At 41.4% G+C, this 18,742-nt stretch overlaps 1 protein-coding gene across 1 annotated transcript; it reads left to right on the top strand.

Annotated features, from left to right (window-relative positions):
- Positions 1 to 408: 408 nt before the first annotated feature.
- LOC101169535 (phosphatidylinositol 5-phosphate 4-kinase type-2 gamma) lies at positions 409 to 13,241 on the top strand. Its single transcript, XM_004071020.4, has 10 exons — positions 409 to 805; positions 3,306 to 3,403; positions 3,493 to 3,589; positions 4,225 to 4,374; positions 8,203 to 8,349; positions 8,443 to 8,481; positions 8,567 to 8,680; positions 9,010 to 9,271; positions 11,219 to 11,322; positions 11,407 to 13,241. The coding sequence occupies exons 1-10, from the start codon at positions 647 to 649 to the stop codon at positions 11,485 to 11,487; spliced, it is 1,251 nt and encodes a 416-aa protein (XP_004071068.1). The 5' UTR covers positions 409 to 646; the 3' UTR covers positions 11,488 to 13,241.
- The last annotated feature ends 5,501 nt before the right edge of the window (positions 13,242 to 18,742 follow it).

Raw genomic sequence — 18,742 nt, 5'->3', positions numbered from 1 at the left:
TTTTAATCGTGCTTTATTTGCACTCTTGCACATTTTTTCCCTTATTTTAACTTAGTTTTCTCCAGCAAACTCAATCGTCTTAACTTATTTTGAAAGATTTTCATGGTATCTGAGCCATAATTTTATTTCTGTAATGTTATAAAAATTGCCACTGTGGATAAAAGGGGCAGAAGGAAGAAAGCTGCCTTCCTCTGTTTTTAGGGAACACTGATTAAAAAGTTTTTTTTTTTTAGATTCCTGGGAAAAGGCTATGGCTCTAGTAATTACTATTTCCGACGATTATCTTTGACTTGAACGCAACAACAGAATCCCGTCTACTTTGCCCCGCCCACTTGAGGCCGTGGGATCGATTTTGTCTGGACATTGACAGCTGTCAATCACACGCATAGCACATGGCAAAAAATAAATAAATAACACTGGTGGGCTCTAGGGGCAGCTCGTATATGAAAATACCTAGTCACGCATGACTGACGCAGAATAATTCGTCCAGCCAGGCTCACAAACGTTAACTTGCGCTTCGGAAGAACAGCGTGGGTGTGACTGCCGGTTGTCGTGCGAGCAGCAACCAGTTTCAGCATCAGGAGAAGACGAAGAAGAAGCGTCACCGCCCGCTTCAGCTCACACAGGAGGAAGACGCTCTGCTGTCATGGCTTCCCTTGGTAACTCGGGGGCCACGGCCAGTCCTGCCGTGAACCTGGCGCCCAAGACCAAGACGAAAAAGAAGCATTTTGTTCAGCAGAAGGTGAAGGTGTTTCGCGCGAGCGACCCCGTCCTGAGCGTGTTCATGTGGGGCGTCAATCACTCGGTAAGTCGGCGGAAGCTAACGTTGAAGTATGCTAATGTTTAGCTCGCTGTTAGCATGTCTGCTCCAAAGGGGCATTTATTCGCCTATTTAATTCGTTTTTAATCAATAAACAATATTTAATTGACATTTAAAACAGTCTACAACACTTGCCGTAAACTTTCGCTAACTGCAACGAAGAAATGTGAAATTATTAGTAAAATAATTCGCTAGCTAAACAATCCTTCGTTCTGTCTTATGTTTTGACAAGAAGAATTCAAATGACAAAAATTGTTTTATTGTAGTTTTTCCTCTCCTCTACATTTCTCAGATTTTTGTTATACTACCCTTTCTGTTCTGATTTTCTTAACATTTGCACAATTTATAAAGTGCATATTATTAACATTAAAAAATATATCAGTAAAAATGATCTAGAGGTACTTAAGTTAGATCTAAGTAAATATTTTAACCTGCATATCGTTAACCTTCGCATTTTTGGCAGAACAGACCATCTAGTTTTTTTTTTCTTTTTCTTTTTCTTTCAATACTAGACTTTATCCTGCCAGTTTTTGTGTCAAGCTTACATTTCTTAATTGCAAACATATTTAGAAGATGAGTCCAGAAATCCACACGTTTGTGTTGGACACGTACGCCAAACTACAGTAAAAGGTTGTCTTAAGCTGAGCTCTTCAAAAACAACACAAGACATCTGATATCTGCAGGGATGTTTACTCACCTTCATTTACTCAAGGCATTTGTTTTTACCTCACATAAAAAAAACCTTAAGATGTTGTGTTACTTTAAATCACAAACACAAATAAAGAGATGGCTCATTGTGTGTTTATAGATGCATAGATGCATGGTCACAACCTAGGCTGTAGAGAAATTGCCTAAATAATAGTTCTGAAAAGATGATGATGTTGATGATGATTATTATTATTATTATTGCGCCTACTGCTGCTAGTTCATCCTTCTGCCATTGGCACAGTTTCATACCCCTTTGAGGTTGCATTCGATGCATTGCACGCCATGCTAAGACACTTTGTTTTTTTTACCTATTATGTAAATACAATGGCATCTGTAGATGAACCAGTTTGCTGGCTCTCATCCAACCACTTTAGACATTTGGTATATTGAAACACATTTAGATTGTTAGTTTCTCTTCGCAAGTGTTTGCATTGTTAAAACCTGCCATATCCATTACAGAATTGTGATTATATCGCTCAGCATTGTACGATATAATTTTCCCTCTTGCATACATTCTGTCAGAGGTATCCAGTGTTTATCTGAGTGTTAGTTGTGTTGATCAACTGTCTTTTCTTCGGTTGTGTCTGAATTCCTTCACTATTGTTCACTACATAGTGTGTTAACCATTTTATAGAGCTGTCTGAATCCACAACTCCAAAATCTCGCTTGATTTTGCTAGAAATTTCCCAGAAGTCTCTGGGAAAACCATGGATGCTTACTTGAATGGCGTATATAGACTTCAAACCTTAAAAAGCCTCAGTCTAAACCCCGTAGACTTCTGATGAGAAATAAACAGCTGTTAGGCAGTCACTGTGTTTGTCAGAATAACCATTTTTGCTTTTATTAACAAGTTCTTGCTCATGCCAATTATATTTCATGATATTTTTGCTGTAGTGAAAGTTAATCAAGTTGTAAACTGACCAACCAGATGCCTCTATAAAAGTAGGTGACCTCGCGTTGAACGTTCAAAGCGTTTGACAGATTTTCCTGAGCCTGCTTTCAGTGGGAGGGTTGTGGCCTTCTAACATGCTCACTCCTTGTTGGAGAGAGCAGTTGCCATAGAAATGTAGCCTGACCAATCACGGCTTACTGAGGACGCCTGTTTCCAACATGGCGACGGTGAATTGACTTCACTTGGTTGGAACCGGAAGCAAGGCATTTTCTGTGGGGGACATGGCACGCAATTTTTCCAGTTGTGAATTATACAGTCAAGGATTTTAATATATTTTTTATAAACCTTTAAAGTTTTCAGGGACACCCTGGACAGGCCGCCAGTCGGTCCCAGGAGCACAATCACTCACACATGCACACTCACGTACACGCCTATGGACAATTAGAGTAACCAGTGAACCTATGAAGCATGTTTTTGGACAGTGGAGAAAACCCACGCATGCACGGGGAGAACATGCAAACTCCACACAGAAAGGTCCCCCATTGATGTTCTGTTTCAGCCGGGACTTGAACCGGGGGCCTCCTTGCTGTGAGGCAAGAGCGCTCACCAATTAGCGAGCATGGTGTCTGAATGCTTTTAAAATTCAGGGCGTTGGATATTAGTTAAAATATATTTCTTTAGAAGTTCGGGATTATGGAGGAAATTTGGACACAGTCTTTTTTTGATCTTAAAGGGTTTAACATCACTAAATTTCAGTTTTAACCTCTCCATTTTCCAACAAACACGAAATGGATTTCTTTGAGTGGTTTAGACATTTGAGACATGCTTCTCTCTGTAGTTTTCTTAGAAATGTTCCCTTTTACTGAACGTGTGCTTTCATTGCAGATCAATGATCTCAGCCAGGTGCCTGTCCCTGTCATGCTGCTGCCCGATGACTTCAAAGCAAACACTAAGATCAAAGTCAACAACCATCTTTTCAACAAGTACAGACACCACATTTTGGATGTGTAAAATGTTCACAAAGTCAAATTTTGCTTTAATAGAACAACATTTTCCATCATTTCTTTGGCAGAGAAAACCTCCCTGGACATTTCAAGTTCAAGGAATATTGTCCTCAGGTCTTTCGAAATTTAAGGGAACGGTTTGGCATTGAGGATCTTGATTACCAGGTGTGTATTTTTGGGTTTGAAGACCCTCTTTGCTCATCTTTTAAGCTATATCGAAAGCATTTCCAGCAGTCCTTTCATTATCATTGTGCAGTTTTTAGCTAAAATACAAAAAATGGTGGCGTTTTCTGGAACATAGTTTCTGCAGAGCAGCAGGCGTTTATTAGAAATTCACTTCTGAGTTGTGGGCGCTCCTGCCCATCATCCCTTTGTTAACACTCTCTCCCAGTGGCTTACAGCCGCTTTCAACCCTAAGCTGACATTAGCGGTGCCACGAATGGGAGCTACCCAGACGTACGGTTTTGAACCAAATGCCACGCAGGTCAGACGAGGAAAGCAAAGGCGTAGGTGTAGTCGTCTACAAGTGGATGCATCAGAATGGAGCGGAGCAGGGAACTTGTGGCCCACCCAGCATATTTTCTACCTCCAGAAATGCACTCTTTTTCAAACAGCATTTTTGTCTGAACCTGCCTCCCAATTCACAACAATTTGAATAAATAATCAGAAACGCAGTTTTGAGCTTAGTTTTCTTTTATAAATGTCCTCCGTCTTCAGAGAAAGGCCACAAGAACATGTTAAAAATCATGTTATGACTCTTGTGTTTCTTTTAGAACTGAATGTGTGCCTCTTGTCTCCAGGTGTCAATGACCCGCAGCTCACCTACAAGATGCTCTGATGATCAGGGAGAAGGTCTGCTTCTCAACTCCTACGACCGCACGCTGGTTATCAAGCAGATCTCTAGTGAGGATGTAGCAGACATGCACAACATCCTGTCCGAGTATCACCAGGTATTGACGTTCAAAGCTGCTGTCTGCCTACAGACCAAAAATGTCTGTGGATCCGCTTCTGCTAATAGTTTCCAGAGGGAAGTAGTAGAAGCCTGTTTGAAAAGTAACCAAGTGTTGTTCAGAAACTTCATTTTCCTACCAGAACGTGACGTTGTAACAATTAACGTATGTGCGGTAAACGGCATTTGCATGATTTAGAATGAAGAATGCCCGCCTTTCTCCGCTATTCTTGTTTTTTGCCACACGGTTTAATTCACCCAGCTTCTCATCTGCATGACTTCCCCATCCAGGCAGATGAGAATCAGGTGTTTTGTTGCTGTGACGTTGGGTTTAGCCTTTGTGGCATGAAAAGACTCAGAACTGCCCGGTTAGAAGAACGTGGTTCTGTGAATGTACAACAGAGTGCAGACGTGTTAAAACATCTTCTCTAAATGGGTAACAGTGATGCTACAAAGGTCACGTCTGATGTGAGGACAGCAGAATGGCTTAATTATTAATCTGTAGCATTTTTGTTGTTGTTTTATGTTTATTTATGTTCCTGCTAATGCAAACGTTGCTGTTGTACCCTCTGGTTGTTGAGGTTTCTCTAGCTTTTTCATGGAATGGTTTACTAATGAGTCAGATTCATTCATAAAACAAACTTTAGTGACAAATCCATTTTTGGGCCACGTCTGTGCAAGTGGTTCAAACAGGAACCATTGAAAAAATGTCGTCCGACAGTTGCTGTCACGAGAAATCTGATCCACCAGGAAGTAGAAAAACCCAAGCATTCTAGACGGTTTCCTCTTCTTCCCGATCACGTACTTTCAAAATCGGATGTTGTGTCTGATCCGGGATCGGATATTAATTTCATCTTCATTATTACGATTAGTGCTGTGTATTTCTTGGGTAATATTACAGATAAATACTCTACGAGACGTCTGCATGTCATGAACGGATCCCGACATTTCATTGCTGTGAAGTGCAGCAGAATACGGCGCTAGTTTGAGCAGGAGGCGCATAAAAACAATTCAATAAAGTTAGCAAGATATTCACAGATTTGGACTTCCGGGCTCAATAACTCTTTTAATAAATATTTAAACTGACAGTTGGTGTCTTTATTGGTTTGTCTTAATGCAAACAACAACCTTTGTAGACATTTTAGAAGGAAAAAATCAGATGAAAATAAATGTTTTTAATAAGAATGGTTCCCTCTGCGCTTCCTACAGAGAGGCGGCTGCCAAGGTGGCGTTTACAAAAGTGCAAGCTCTTGAATGAAAGTGATTTAAAAATCAGTTATGCCCCAAAAACAACCAAAACGAATAAATTGTTTCATTGATATAAGCTAGTCATGAATACTCATCATCCCATAATCCTGAACAACAATTTTAAAAGAAAGTCATTGTAATTTATAAGACTTTTTTAAAGGAGATATGAATTACATGTGATCAAAAATGTTTAATAGTTCTGCAGATACTAAAGCTACAGTTGCCAAACTTTCTCACATGACTAAGTATGTAATACTTAACTACTTTTAATAGTTGCGCAATTTATGCATGATTTGATTTGATTTGATCGATTTCAAGCATTGTACTCAAAGCAATAAAGAATGTACACAGATTCATTAAACTCATTACAGAAATGATGAAATGCATAGATTGGAGAGAAAAAACAGAAAATAAAACAAACAAAAAAGTCACTTAAATCACATTTGCTTAATAATTCTAGTGATCATTAACTAAACACCAGTAGAGCTTGATTTATTGCTTGAAAAGGAGCAGGAAGAAGCGAGTTCATATAATCCCACCCCCTACTAAGTTCAATCATTTCATAGTTTTTGTAATCCGGTTCTGGTCCGATAGAATCTCTTTAAGTAACAAAATCCAGTGCCTAGTGATGATTGATTATCTTCAGAAAACATTCATTCATGATTCCAGTAACGGTCACTGTTATGTAATAACCTTTAATTATCACTAGAACTCATTATCACATTAAACCAGTGATTATTGCGACTCATTGCAGACCAAGTATAGAAAATCAACGGCTTATTGATTGTTCAAGTTACAGGAAGGGCTCTGTTTAAGTGTTGCATGATAAAAGGAGGTTAATAAAATAAAATCAGGGTCCAACTTGGATCTGTTTATTAAAGTCTTTCATTTTTAAATGTGTTACAAAAATATCGGATCTGGATTCTGTGTTGGTATATACTGGAAAACAAAAGGCTCACAATTGGATTAGGGCCAAAAAAAAAATGGATCGGGACATCCCTAGTTTCTGTCAAATCTGACTGTAAACGTTAATTCATTTAAAGGGGATTTACTCTGTAAATAAATAACAGCTTTAATGGTCATGAAGTGAAAAGGAGGACAGCTTTGCGTCCCTCATCAGGATCCCTCTTTGGGTTCAGAGCGAGTTTGCTCCCTGCAGGGCTCTTTTTGTCGTCCAGTGTCTGAGCGGAGATGCCAGAGCAGACAGACGCTCTCTTCTGCAGCTTTTGCTGAGCTACAGATGTTGCTGCATGTTCATGTCAGCAGCAGAGTTTGCTCTACAGAAGAGAGGAGTTCCTGTCCTTTCACATGTACTTTCTTTTCAGCCTTGTGTGTCTGAGTCATCCATCAGAAAGTAGGCAAAAACATGCCACTGAGCAAACTCTGGGCTGTTGGGAGGTTTCAGTGGAATGTGAACCTGCGCTCGTGCTGCAAATGCAAATCTGGGGGTGAGATTATTTAAGCTCTATTTTTAGTGCTTTTTAAAATTCATTGGGCGCTGAATGAAGCTGTTGTTAATCAGAGCTAGTGCGTGTCTGGCTGTTCCAGATGGGCGTGCAGCTGCCCCTCGTTTCCTCAGCTCTGCTACAGATATTTTTGTTCCTGTTCTCCCAGCCAGGACTGCCGAACAGCTGTCCATTGTCTCTGCTAAGGGCGTAAACAATAAAACTGTTGATGGAAGCACGCAGGCTTTGAATGGACATAGATCTGAGAGGGGGCCATACATTTGACTAAAACTCCAGGGTCTGGTTAGTGATGCAGCCCCAGTTCCTGCTCATCAGAGGGCGTTGTTTGAATGTTTTAACCCTTAAATGTCGTCTGTCCCCCTCCTCTGCTGAAAATGATGTGACTTCGTCTTTTTCACTCTGGTGATCCGCTGAACCATGTCTTTGCTGACTCATACGTCTGTTTTCTTTGCTGCTGCTGCACTGAACACACATTTGGACTCTTGCAGACATGGAATTTGACTTTTACAAGCTGACAAAGTGTGTCAAATGGGTCTGTTTCTCTGAATGAAAACGTCAACACAGCCAGACGAGTGAAGGAGCAGAAACCCTCAGTATTGTTAAACAAACCCAGCCTTCAAGTAGATCTTTACTAAGAATGCTCATATCTATTCATCTAATTTATAAATTAGTTTTCCTTGGTTTGATTCTTGCCTCTTTGAACAAAAATTGCATTTAAGTGGGTTTTAATGTAAAATTGTATCCATTTTATGATGAGTTCCACTTAGTTTAGTTTTGCATTTGTCAATAAATGAAAGTGATTTTTCAAAATGTTTTTAATGAAAACATAAAGCATTATTTAAGGGAAGTGTTAACATGAGTCAAATTTGAATGGGTTTGGTGTTTTGGCTCTATTTGTCAGAACCTCAAAGCAGAATATTTGTTATTTTTGAAAATATTTTAATCTTTTCTCATCTAAATTCTTATCTAAAATGTTTCCTTTTTTCCATGAAAGTCTGATGTTCACCGACTTGGCCCCCCATGTCTAATAGGGATCTTCCTGCCATCGTCACACAGAGCCATGCTTTATGTACGTTCACTCTGTTCTGATGTTTATGGTGGTTTCCTGTCTGCAGCACATAGTCAAGTGTCATGGCAACACCCTGCTGCCACAGTTCTTGGGCATGTACCGCGTGAGCGTGGACAGCGAGGAAACCTACCTAATCGTCATGAGGAACATGTTCAGCCACAGACTGGTTGTGCACAGGAAGTACGACCTGAAGGTGAGGAAGTGAATCAGCCCTCTAATCGCACACCTCCAGGTCTTTTCCAGGCTACAGTGAGGAGTTCAATCCAATATGTATTTTTTCCTCCAGGGCTCCCTGGTGGACCGTGAAGCCAGTGACAAAGAACGGGTAAACCAAGCAGCTCACCATCAAATGTTAAGATTCCTCTCCTCTGTATCCCGTCAGCAGAGCTAAGAGAGTTTTTCTCTTTAAGGAAAAAGAGCTCCCTACATTTAAGGACAAGGACTTCAGAAACAACATGCAGAAGGTGTATGTAACCGAGGAGGAGAAAGAAAAGTTCATGGAGAAGCTCAACAGGGATGTGGAGGTGAGGCTGTCTTAAGGACGTCAGCCACATGGGGGCAGCATCAGTCCACCACTGTTGATGCACCTGAAGAGCAAAGGAGGAAGAATTTTCACAGACCTGAGGCCGAGATGAAAACGAAACTGCGATAATCTGGAATTTTATTTTTAGAGGATTCTTTTAATGTTATTTTCTCTGTAGACATTTTCTAAAATGGCATGTTAAAAATGAGTTGGTCGTTGTTAATTATAGGTCATGTTTCCTTTGTTTGTCTGAAAGCATAATGGAGAAGCAGAAAGATGTTTAAATCTCTGGTGTTTTATTCATTTTTTGTCTTAAAATCTGCCACTCAGTTTTTGGTGAAACTGAAGATCATGGACTACAGTTTGCTGCTTGGTATCCATGACGTCGGCCGCGCCGAACAGGAGGAGGAGGTTGAGGAGACGCCTCAGGAGGACGAGCCTGACGCTGAGAACGGCCTGGCTCCCGGTCCCGTTGTGGGCTCCTTCGGCACGTCTCCTGAAGGAATCGCCGGTTACATGTCCACCTACAAGCCCCTGGGGGCCGGAGAGTTTGACCCCTATGTGGACGTATACGCCATGAACAGCTGTTCAGGTAAACGTAATAACAGACACTAAGGAAGCAGTGTTTAGGTGTTCAGACACAAATGGAAGCAGTAGTTATCTGGTCTCACTTTCTGCTTTTTTGGGACCAAACAAGTCATCAGTTTTGGAGCCAAGTCATTGTTGGTCAGCTTTTCTGGATGCTCAGAGAAGGGGGAGTATTAACCAAGTGCTGCTGTTGATGTTAAAGTCCCCCGCTGAGGAAAATTATGTCTTGAGTTTTAGACATGGGCTTGTGGCAATTTTCAAATTCAATAAAAAATCATTTCTTTTTTGGATTTCTAAGTATTTCTCCTTTTAAATCGCTGTCAAACTGTCGCAAAGATGCTCGGTTTGCAGTAACGGCCCAGTAGCGCATACGCATTGCCCAAACTCTCTGATCTGCCCCGTCCAGTGTGCACAAGGTGCAGAAGAGAGGATGTGTTCCCCGCACACATTTAAAGTGTGTCCAAGGCTGGATTTTGTTGTTGGCTGTGCATATTTAAAATGAAACTTAAAAGTCCCAAATGTGTTCTCTGCATTTGTGTTTTCTCCCTGACTGAGTTTAATGGCGAGCTGTCCCACACTAACCAGAGAGGGTAAAAATAAAAACAAGAATAAAATCTGGGGACCTTTTCTATTACTGGCTCGGTGAAAACAATAAAAATATAAGAAAGTTCAGCGAGCCAATCAGGCTCCTGCAGCGGGTGTCTGTCTACCCGCCAGCTCACCCCCCAGGAGCCGACACAGTGATCAGGATGGCTCCAGTGTCCGCTGATGAGCAGATTGGTTCAGACGGGTATCAAACTGCGCCGCCCGTAGTGCGGTGTTCCACTTTGGTGTTGAAGTAGAAGACACGTCATTGCAGAAACACTTCACGTGATTCCTATCAGCACCTGAACTTCTACAACAGAAAAATCAACTTTTGGATCAAAACAAACCAGATCAACATCAAGCAGACAGGAAGCATCTCACCCGTCTTGTATCCAAGCATGCTGTGTTGACAAGATAAAGCTGCAGACCCTTGAACTCTATTTTCATGGAACGGCAGAGAAGCCAAGCTTCTGCTCTTATTTTTTCTGCTCATGATGTCAACTGATTCACAAATATTTAACCGTCTGGTGTAAAGTTTTTAAAGTCCCACGCCAATCGTCTTTGATCTATTTTCAAAGCATTCCTATTGGTCTTTTAATGATGATTATACAGGTTTTGGCAAAATCATAAAAACTGTGCCACTTTCTAGGACTTAGTTTCTGCAGAGCGGCAGAAGTTCATTAGAAATTCTTGACATGGAGTAAACCATCTCCCCCACTTCCCGTCATCCATAACTAAGAGCTCTTTGTGTACACTCTCTCCTGCTAGCTAGCCTACAGCCCCTCACACTCAACCCAACATTAGCGCTGCAACAAAACGAGGATTCATATCAGAGCAATCCAGCCGTACAGCTTTGATCCAGATTCCAGCTCAGACCAGGAAAACAAAGACAAACACGGATCTATTTGTCTGCAGGTGGATGATCAGAATGGAGCAGAGCAGGGAGCTCAAGACTCTCCCAGTTTGTTTTTCTGTCACAAATATGACCTTCTTCAAACAGCGTTTTTTTCCGTCTGCCCCTTACAATGATTTGAATTTAAAAAAAATACTTAAATACAATTTTAAGCCTAATTGTCTTTAAATGTCCTCCATCAGAAAAATGCCACAAGAACCTGTTAAAACACCCCAAACCGCCTTTTCATCGGAGTGAGTCTTAGATTTAGCAGGCTTCATCCTAATCAAACGTTTCCAGTAGTGTGCAGAAACAACATTTTGATTTGTGAAAGATCTTGTAAGGTTTTTGTTTTTTTGTCCACTCAAGTTCAGGAGTTAGGGTTCAAACAATTACTGCAACGGTATTTAAATGAAAAAAAGTTTGTGTCTTGCTGTTTTGGTGATGAGAAGTGTTGTCCTGCTTTGACTTCAGGCGCTCCTCAGAGGGAGGTGTACTTCATGGGCCTTATAGACGTCCTCACGCAGTACGACACCAAGAAGAAAGCTGCTCACGCCGCCAAAACTGTCAAACACGGGGTGAGTGACCCCCGAGATGTGCCTGGATCAGCCCCCACTGTTGGATCTGCTCTCATCCTCCTCTGTCCCTTCTGTCTACCGCAGGCCGGTGCTGAGATCTCCACGGTCCACCCGGAGCAGTACGCCAAACGCTTTCGCGACTTCATCTCAAACATTTTCGCGTAACACTCCAGCGCGATCCTGCAGAGGCTGTGGGCCGACACGAGATCGCGGACTCTCCCTGTGGTCTGAGGCAGCCCAAGCTGTAGCAATCTAATTTAATACTTCTGATGCATATTTATTATTACGATGTATTTGTAGGTGTTGAGCACTCTCAGAGGAGCAGTTCGGGAGTGACTGGAAACAAACTGCTGCTGATCAGTGTTGAAAGGCTTCGCATTAGCAGAGCTGGTGTTTGATGGTGGAGGTTTAGCTCTGTCCACAAAAGACCAGACCATCCTGTCGACAAACCTGAACTGAAGCTGGCAAAACGTGTGCACAGATCTGCCTAACGCTGGCTGTACCGCAAAGATTAGGCCGGATATGCTGCATCCAGAAACTGCCTTACTCTAGTCTCCGTCTGTAAAGTCATTATAAAGGCAAATAAGGTTATTTTTGTAACTTTTTTCAACAATGAAGCCAACAAATGTAGCCGAAGAGGAAACACTCCTGCAACAAAATGTAAAAAAGTAGGGCAAAAGGTTTAGCTTTCACATCTAAACACTAGGAGGTCTTTTCAGAATAAAAGCCCTCAAGCTTTTTTTTTGTTTTTGTGAGTTTTTGTTTTGACCTTCAGGAAGTAAGTGGACAGAGCTAGACTAAACCTGGTGCAGGGAGCGCTGAAGAGCTTTACCACATTTTTCCTTAAAGCTACAGCTCACCTCTAGAGATGGTAGGGATAGGTAGGTATTTTCTAGATTTGGTGTACACTAGACATTTATCTGTAGCGGCAGGCCATCTGCATCTGTAAGAGTGCCAAACAGGTAAGATGGAAGCTTTACCAGAGCAGAATTTGCACTTTGGATGCAGTTAATTAGGCTTTGTGACTCCAAAAACAGTTTGTACGGTCGAAATAGTTTTCTAGTCTTTGCATATTTTTTTGAAGAACACTCTTGACCATTGAACTGATTTAAAACTGAAACATGTATCCTTTGAACATGTCTTCCAGCCCAGAATCATTCTACCTGTACAAGCGAGTGGGGGGGGGGGCATTTGCATCCGCGTTACTGAAGGAAGGAAGCAAATGACAGGGCGAGTTCTGTCCTCTCGATAATCATGATGGCTCCCAAAAATGGGAAGAATGAGCCCATCTATCAAGGCTTTATGGTGTGTGTGTGGTGGTTCAGTGTTAAAGTGGCAAATGTCTGTTATAGGATTATGGATGAGGTGAGATGAAGGGTTCAGGTTCAGCCTCATGTGGTTTGAAGCTACAGTTTCCATGCTAAACCGTTTTGATGGCATCACTGCATTGGAGCAGCTTGACCAGTGAGGTCCTCCATTATTCCTTATAACATGAGGGGGGATGCGGCTTTGACTCCGTAGGATCTGCTCGGTGACGGCACATGCTTTTTATTTTTTTAGAATTTTCTTCAAATATCTATTTTTTTGGACCAAAAACATATTTTATTAAGATTTCTCTGGAAACTCTTGACTTGTTTCTGCTGAAATGAGTCCACGGGGTAATGACACTGCCACAGAGTAAAATACGGCCAACGGGGGGGGCTTCTCTGAACTTTTTAATCGCCTATTTTCAAACCTCGATTTATCTGCTTTCAGTGTGACACTGTTGTCTTTAAGAATACCTCAGCTCTCCTGTGAACACTGTCATTTCACTCAGATCCTCCTGCTGCCTGAAGGATAGTGACTTTTCCTGATCTTTTCTGGGTTACAATTTTTTTTTCTTGTGTGGAAAAAATATAAATAAAAACTTTCCTGAATAATTTCTCTTCTGCCTGCTTTATCATTCGTGAAGCAAGTCACAACTTTGTGCGTCAGCATTTATTTTACTTTTAGCTGCTGGTTTGGCAATAACCCTTGTGCTATCCTAGGCACTTTAACATTGGGAGTTGGGTCATCTAGACCCCACTAGACAGTGCTCTGAACCTTTTTTCTTCAATGATTTGTGATCTTCACTGGTGTCCATGGATTACATGAAATCTTTCCACCTTTATCCACCTTTGTCATGGTAGGGAGAACACGTCAATGTAAGGGTGGAGTCATCTAAGATAGCACAAGGGTTAAACGTATGAGTTAGGGAAACATTGGGGCCATATGGGTAATGTGTAAATGTGTTCATGCAAAAGCACTGTATTTTTAAACTCCATATTACCTGCTCTGCTGCATAACAGCCCTGTAAAAAAAAAGCACATGATTGTTTTCCCCTTTATAGTCTAAGGAAACTGAAATGAAAGGTTATTTTATCAGTAAACCACTAGATGGCACTAAATGGGGGTTGGATTGAGTTGGACTGAGAGTACTTACAGCAGGGCTGGAGATCAAATCAAATAAAACTTTACCTCCCAAGCTCTTTTCATTCAACAGTAGCACAAAGTTCTGTACAGAACTAAACCAATGAAAAAAGGAATTCTAGAACATACAGAATGCTCCTGACCCCCCCACACACCCAACATCATGAGACATGGAATGATACATGAATGAATAAAACTCAAATTAGAAATAGAAGGCAAAGGGTAAACCCACCAAGGTTGATAGTGATGTAAGGAAATTATATTTTGAGGGACTGGCCATGCCCTTGACCAACCTGGTTGTGATCACCAAGGACGTCACCATGAGATTCCCCCCAGATCAAAGTGAGCAGCCAGACCGAGGAGATCCCACTGCAAAGACCTGATCCTACGCGAAGCGTTGGTCACTGTGTGCAGGGTCCACCTGAGGAAAATGCTGGAGTTAAAACAGAATCTAAAAAGAGTCAAATACATACAAGTAAAAGGAGAGATGCACCCACCAGCCATTTATTAGGCACACCTGTACCACTGCTCGTTAATGCAAATTTTTGATCAGCCAATCACATGACAGCAGCATGTAGACATGGTTAAGGTGATCTGCTGCAGTTCAAGGTGAGCATCAGAACGGGGATAAAGGGGATTGAAGTGACTTTAAACGTGGTTGTTAGTGCCAGAAAGGGTGGTCTGAGGATTTCAGAAACGGCTCATCTACTGGGATTTTCACCCACGACCAGAGAGAATGGTCTGAAAAAGAGAAAATATCCAGTGAGCAGCAGTTTGGTGGTGGAAATGCCATGTTGATGAATGGTCCAGAATGGTTCCAGCTGTTAGAAAGGCAACAGCAAGTCAAAGAACCACTGGTTCCAATCGAGGTCTGCAGAAGAGCATTTCTGAACGCAGAAAATGTCCAACCTTGAGGCAGATGGCCTACAGCAGCAGAAGACCACGCCGGGTGTCACTGCTGTCAGCTAAGAACAGAAAACTGAGACTACAATTCACACAGACTCACCAAAACTGGACAATAGAAGATGGAAAAATGTTTTCTGGTCTGATGAGTCTCCATTTCTGCTGCAACATGCGGATGCTTGGGTTAGAATTTGGCGTCAACCATATAAAAGCATGGATCCAACCTGCCTTGTATCAACAGTTTAGGCTGGTGGTGGTGGTGTCATGGTGTGGGGGATATTGTCTTGGTGCATTTTGTACCAATTGAGCATGGTTCCAACGCCACAGCCCACCTGAGGATTGTTGCTGTCCATGTCCATCCCTTTTTGACCACAGTGTACCATCTTCTGATGGCTACTTCCAGCAGGATAAGACACCATGTCATAAAGCTGGAATCATCTCAGACTGGTTTCTTTAACATGACAATGAGCTCACTGGACTCAAATGTTCCCCACAGTCACCAGATCTAAACCCAATAGAGAACATTTGGGATGTGGTGGAACAAGAGATTGGCATCATGGATGTTCAGCTGACAAATCTGCAGCAACTGTGTGATGCTATCATGTCAACATGGACCAAACTCTTCATTTACCATATTGAATCTATAACACCAAGGATTAAGGCAGTTCTGAAGACAAAAGGGGGTCCAGCCCGTTACTAGGTGGACCTTATTAAAATCACACTTGAATGACTGGGTCATTTTTGATCCATGTATGTCATTTTGTTGTAGCAACATAAAAAACATTTTTGTCCATAAAGTATTAAAGGAAAAATGGAAATAATTGTCTGTGTTAATACAAGTAATATATGTGAAGAATACTTGGAATATTCAACAATAAGAAATATGTTTATAAAAGATAGAACAACAAAAAATCGCAGCCATCATGAACTAACATAGAAAACAAATACGGGTCATTTTTGACCCATGTTATGAATATGAGGATCTTCACTTCCTGTTTCATCATGACTCTTCCAAAAATAAGATTGATGAGAACATAGACCAAACTGCAAAGGATGGTTCCCTCATCTGGATACATCCCTTTGGGATGAGTCAGAGTGAGAAGTGCAAGCCAGGCTTTCCTGTCCAAAATTGTGTCCGATCCCACTAATGTGGTGTTGGAAGAACAGTCTAGAGGTTTTATGAGCTCATTCAATAAGTTTGTGGATGAAATATCCCTACAGTTTACATACCTGTGAAGGTGGACATCTTAAAAGTTTAGATAAACTCTAAAGTTTTGCTATTTTTTTTCAATTAAGGGTGTATTCAGACTGGAAAAATTCCTTTGTTTCTCATCAATCCACTTAATTTGTTGGATTGAGTCCCAAACCTTGCATTTGGTCTTTATCCAGAGTGTCATCAAGTGGCCCATTCTGTCATGGACCAAAGTTTGCAGAATGCTTACTACCAAGTACCCCCTCATCCTGAAAGCAGGGACCTTACTTCATTAGGACACATTTAAATGTGTCCACAAACTCAATGTCTGAACCCTGGATGTTTACCGGTAAGTGTGGTGGTGAGCACCTCCTGAAGTCCAGGACCAGCTTCTTTGTCTTGCTGGTGTTTAGCAGCAGGTGGTTGTTTTCACAGCAGCCAGCAAAGTCAGAGATGACCCCCCTGTACTCCTGCTCGTCCCTCCCTGACACGCAGCCTACAATGGCACTGTCATCTGAGAACTTCTGCAGGTGACAGTGGTTGATGCATGTGATTATGGTATTGGTGCAGTTCTTACTCAGTTACATGTAGTAATGTTGCGTTGGCTTCACGCTCTCTTAGTGAGTGTGAAAGGAAGTATTCTATTAGAGTATAAACCAGGTTGTGAGAACATTGTTGCGGACTCTTTATCTGATTTACTTGTCTCTTCTCCTCCATCACATGAGTTAGGGGAGGACATGGTAGCACTGGTGACTAATGTGGACTTTGCTGCTGTCACCAAAGACCAGCTGATCCAGCCCTGCCAGTACTGTACTGTGTTGCAACAGGTTCGTGTTTATCGTCATGATGGCTGGCCATGTAATGCAGATGGCCTTGATCCAGCTCTTTTACCTTACTACTGCATCTAAGACTGAAATAGACGGTAACCTGATCCGATGAATTCGCCATCGGTTATCATCTTAAAAACATTGCAAATCTGAGTCCAATTGAGTCTCGTTCTGAGATGGAGATGCTAATCCACGCTTTTATATCATCTCGTCTTGATTGCTGCAACTCCATCTTCGCATGTTTAAGGAAAAAATCTCTAGAACGGCTCCAAGTTGTCCGGAATGCTACTGCAAGGCTATTAACTAATTCATCTAAGTTTTCACACGTCACCCCGTTGTTAATCCAGCTGCACTGGCTCCCCATCTGCTACCGAGTGCATTTTGAAATCCTGGTTTTAACATACACAGCTCTTTATCCCTTGTGCTATCCTATGGGGTCAAGATAACCGTTGACGTGTTCTCCCTACCATGACAAAGGTGGATAAAGGTGGAAAGATTTCATGTAATCCATGGAAACCAGTGAAGATCACAAATCATTGAAGAAAAAAGCTTCAGAGCACTAGTGGGTCTAGATGACCCAAGTCCCAATGTAGCAAGGATAGCACAAGGATACAACCAAGCACCGATCTATATCAAATACCTTTTGCAGCCGTACACTCCCAGCAGGTCCCTTAGATCATGAGACCAGAGTCTGCTGGTTGTTAAGAGAACCCGGTTAAAAACTAAAGATGACAGAGTCTTTGCACCATCACTCTGGAACGCCTTTCTTCTCAGCCTCAGATCTGCAGACTCAGTGTTTTCTTGTAACCCTTGTGCTATCCTAGGCACTTTAACATTGAGAATTGGGTCATCTAGACCCCACAAGACAGTGCTCTGAACCTTTTTTCTTCAATGATTTGTGATCCTCACTGGTGTCCATGGATTACATGAAATCTTTCCACCTTTATCCACCTTTGTCATGGTAGGGAGAACACGTCAATGCAAGGGCGGGGTCATCTAAGATAGCACAAGGGTTAAAAAGCAGCCATAAATAAACCCTAAAACATATGAGCTCAGCTTCTAGCTGTAACTCTGAAAGCACTTATCTTTATTGTTTATGAATTGTCCACATATGAAGCTCTGGTCTTTTATGATACATGTGTGATGATTAAAAATAATTGATAAGTGTTTCTTGTATTTGTCATTCGTCGATGTGCGCAGATGGTTTTGGCCGACAGGTCTTTACATGAATTCAGTTTTGAGTTGTTCATATATTTGTTCGGTTGATAATTATGCAGTTTACACAAATTTCAACTAGTTTATAAAGGTTATTCCTGAAAACACAAGACAGTATTAACAAAGGAAACAGACGCCAAGAGTCAGGTACAATTTCTTGCGAGGAGAGCTGGAAACACACAACCTTTTTGCTCCACACCGCTCTTCCTAAGGGTATCTGTTCCAACCTCGCACTTTTATTTAGGTCTCCCTAGTTACATGGTGAGTGAATTATCTACAGTATAGGTCACAAGGTAGTTGTCAATAATTTTATGCTGTAATTACAGGAAGTTCTGTCTTTCATGGTCAAATCATCTCACATTACAGACACTTCTTTCCTTACTCCTGAAGTGATCACTTTTCTGAAATGACACACAAACAACTTTAATTGTATAAGAAAAACAACATAAAAACAGAAGTTTGAATGATAAAGAAATTATATACATTTGACAATGCAATTATTGCGTAAATCTTTAGCATTTGTGGGTGACTTTTGGGAGAAGCATACACAAGCTGGTGGCTTTCCACGACCGTTCCATGTATGTATAACTGACTTTTCACGCATGTACCACCGATGTATAACTTTTATTTCATGTATATGGCGCCCAATCAAGTTAAAATTATGTATTTGACACACAAACTTTGGGCCAGATTTGGCTTTTACGTTGATTTACGTGTTCTTTGCGTGGTTTATTCACATTTCTTTTGTGGTTTTAATGTGGTTCATTTGTGATACATCTGGGAAAATTTCATACAACCCCAACTTTCTCACTTTTATATTCACCTATGACCAATTT

The sequence above is a fragment of the Oryzias latipes genome, chromosome 7 (genome assembly GCF_002234675.1).
Source record: "Oryzias latipes chromosome 7, ASM223467v1".
Lineage (NCBI taxonomy): Eukaryota > Metazoa > Chordata > Actinopteri > Beloniformes > Adrianichthyidae > Oryzias > Oryzias latipes.
The sequence above is the reverse complement of the archived record's forward strand: the minus strand, read 5'-3'. Positions and strand labels throughout refer to the sequence as shown.

Excerpts from the sequence above, each read along its gene's own strand:
- LOC101169535 (XM_004071020.4), top strand. The coding sequence starts at position 647 with ATGGCTTCCCTTGGTAACTCGGGGGCCACGGCCAGTCCTGCCGTGAAC. Across the intron at positions 4,375-8,202 it reads TCCTGTCCGAGTATCACCAG|CACATAGTCAAGTGTCATGG; the intron begins GTATTGACGTTC and ends TCCTGTCTGCAG. Across the intron at positions 8,482-8,566 it reads AAGCCAGTGACAAAGAACGG|GAAAAAGAGCTCCCTACATT; the intron begins GTAAACCAAGCA and ends TTTCTCTTTAAG.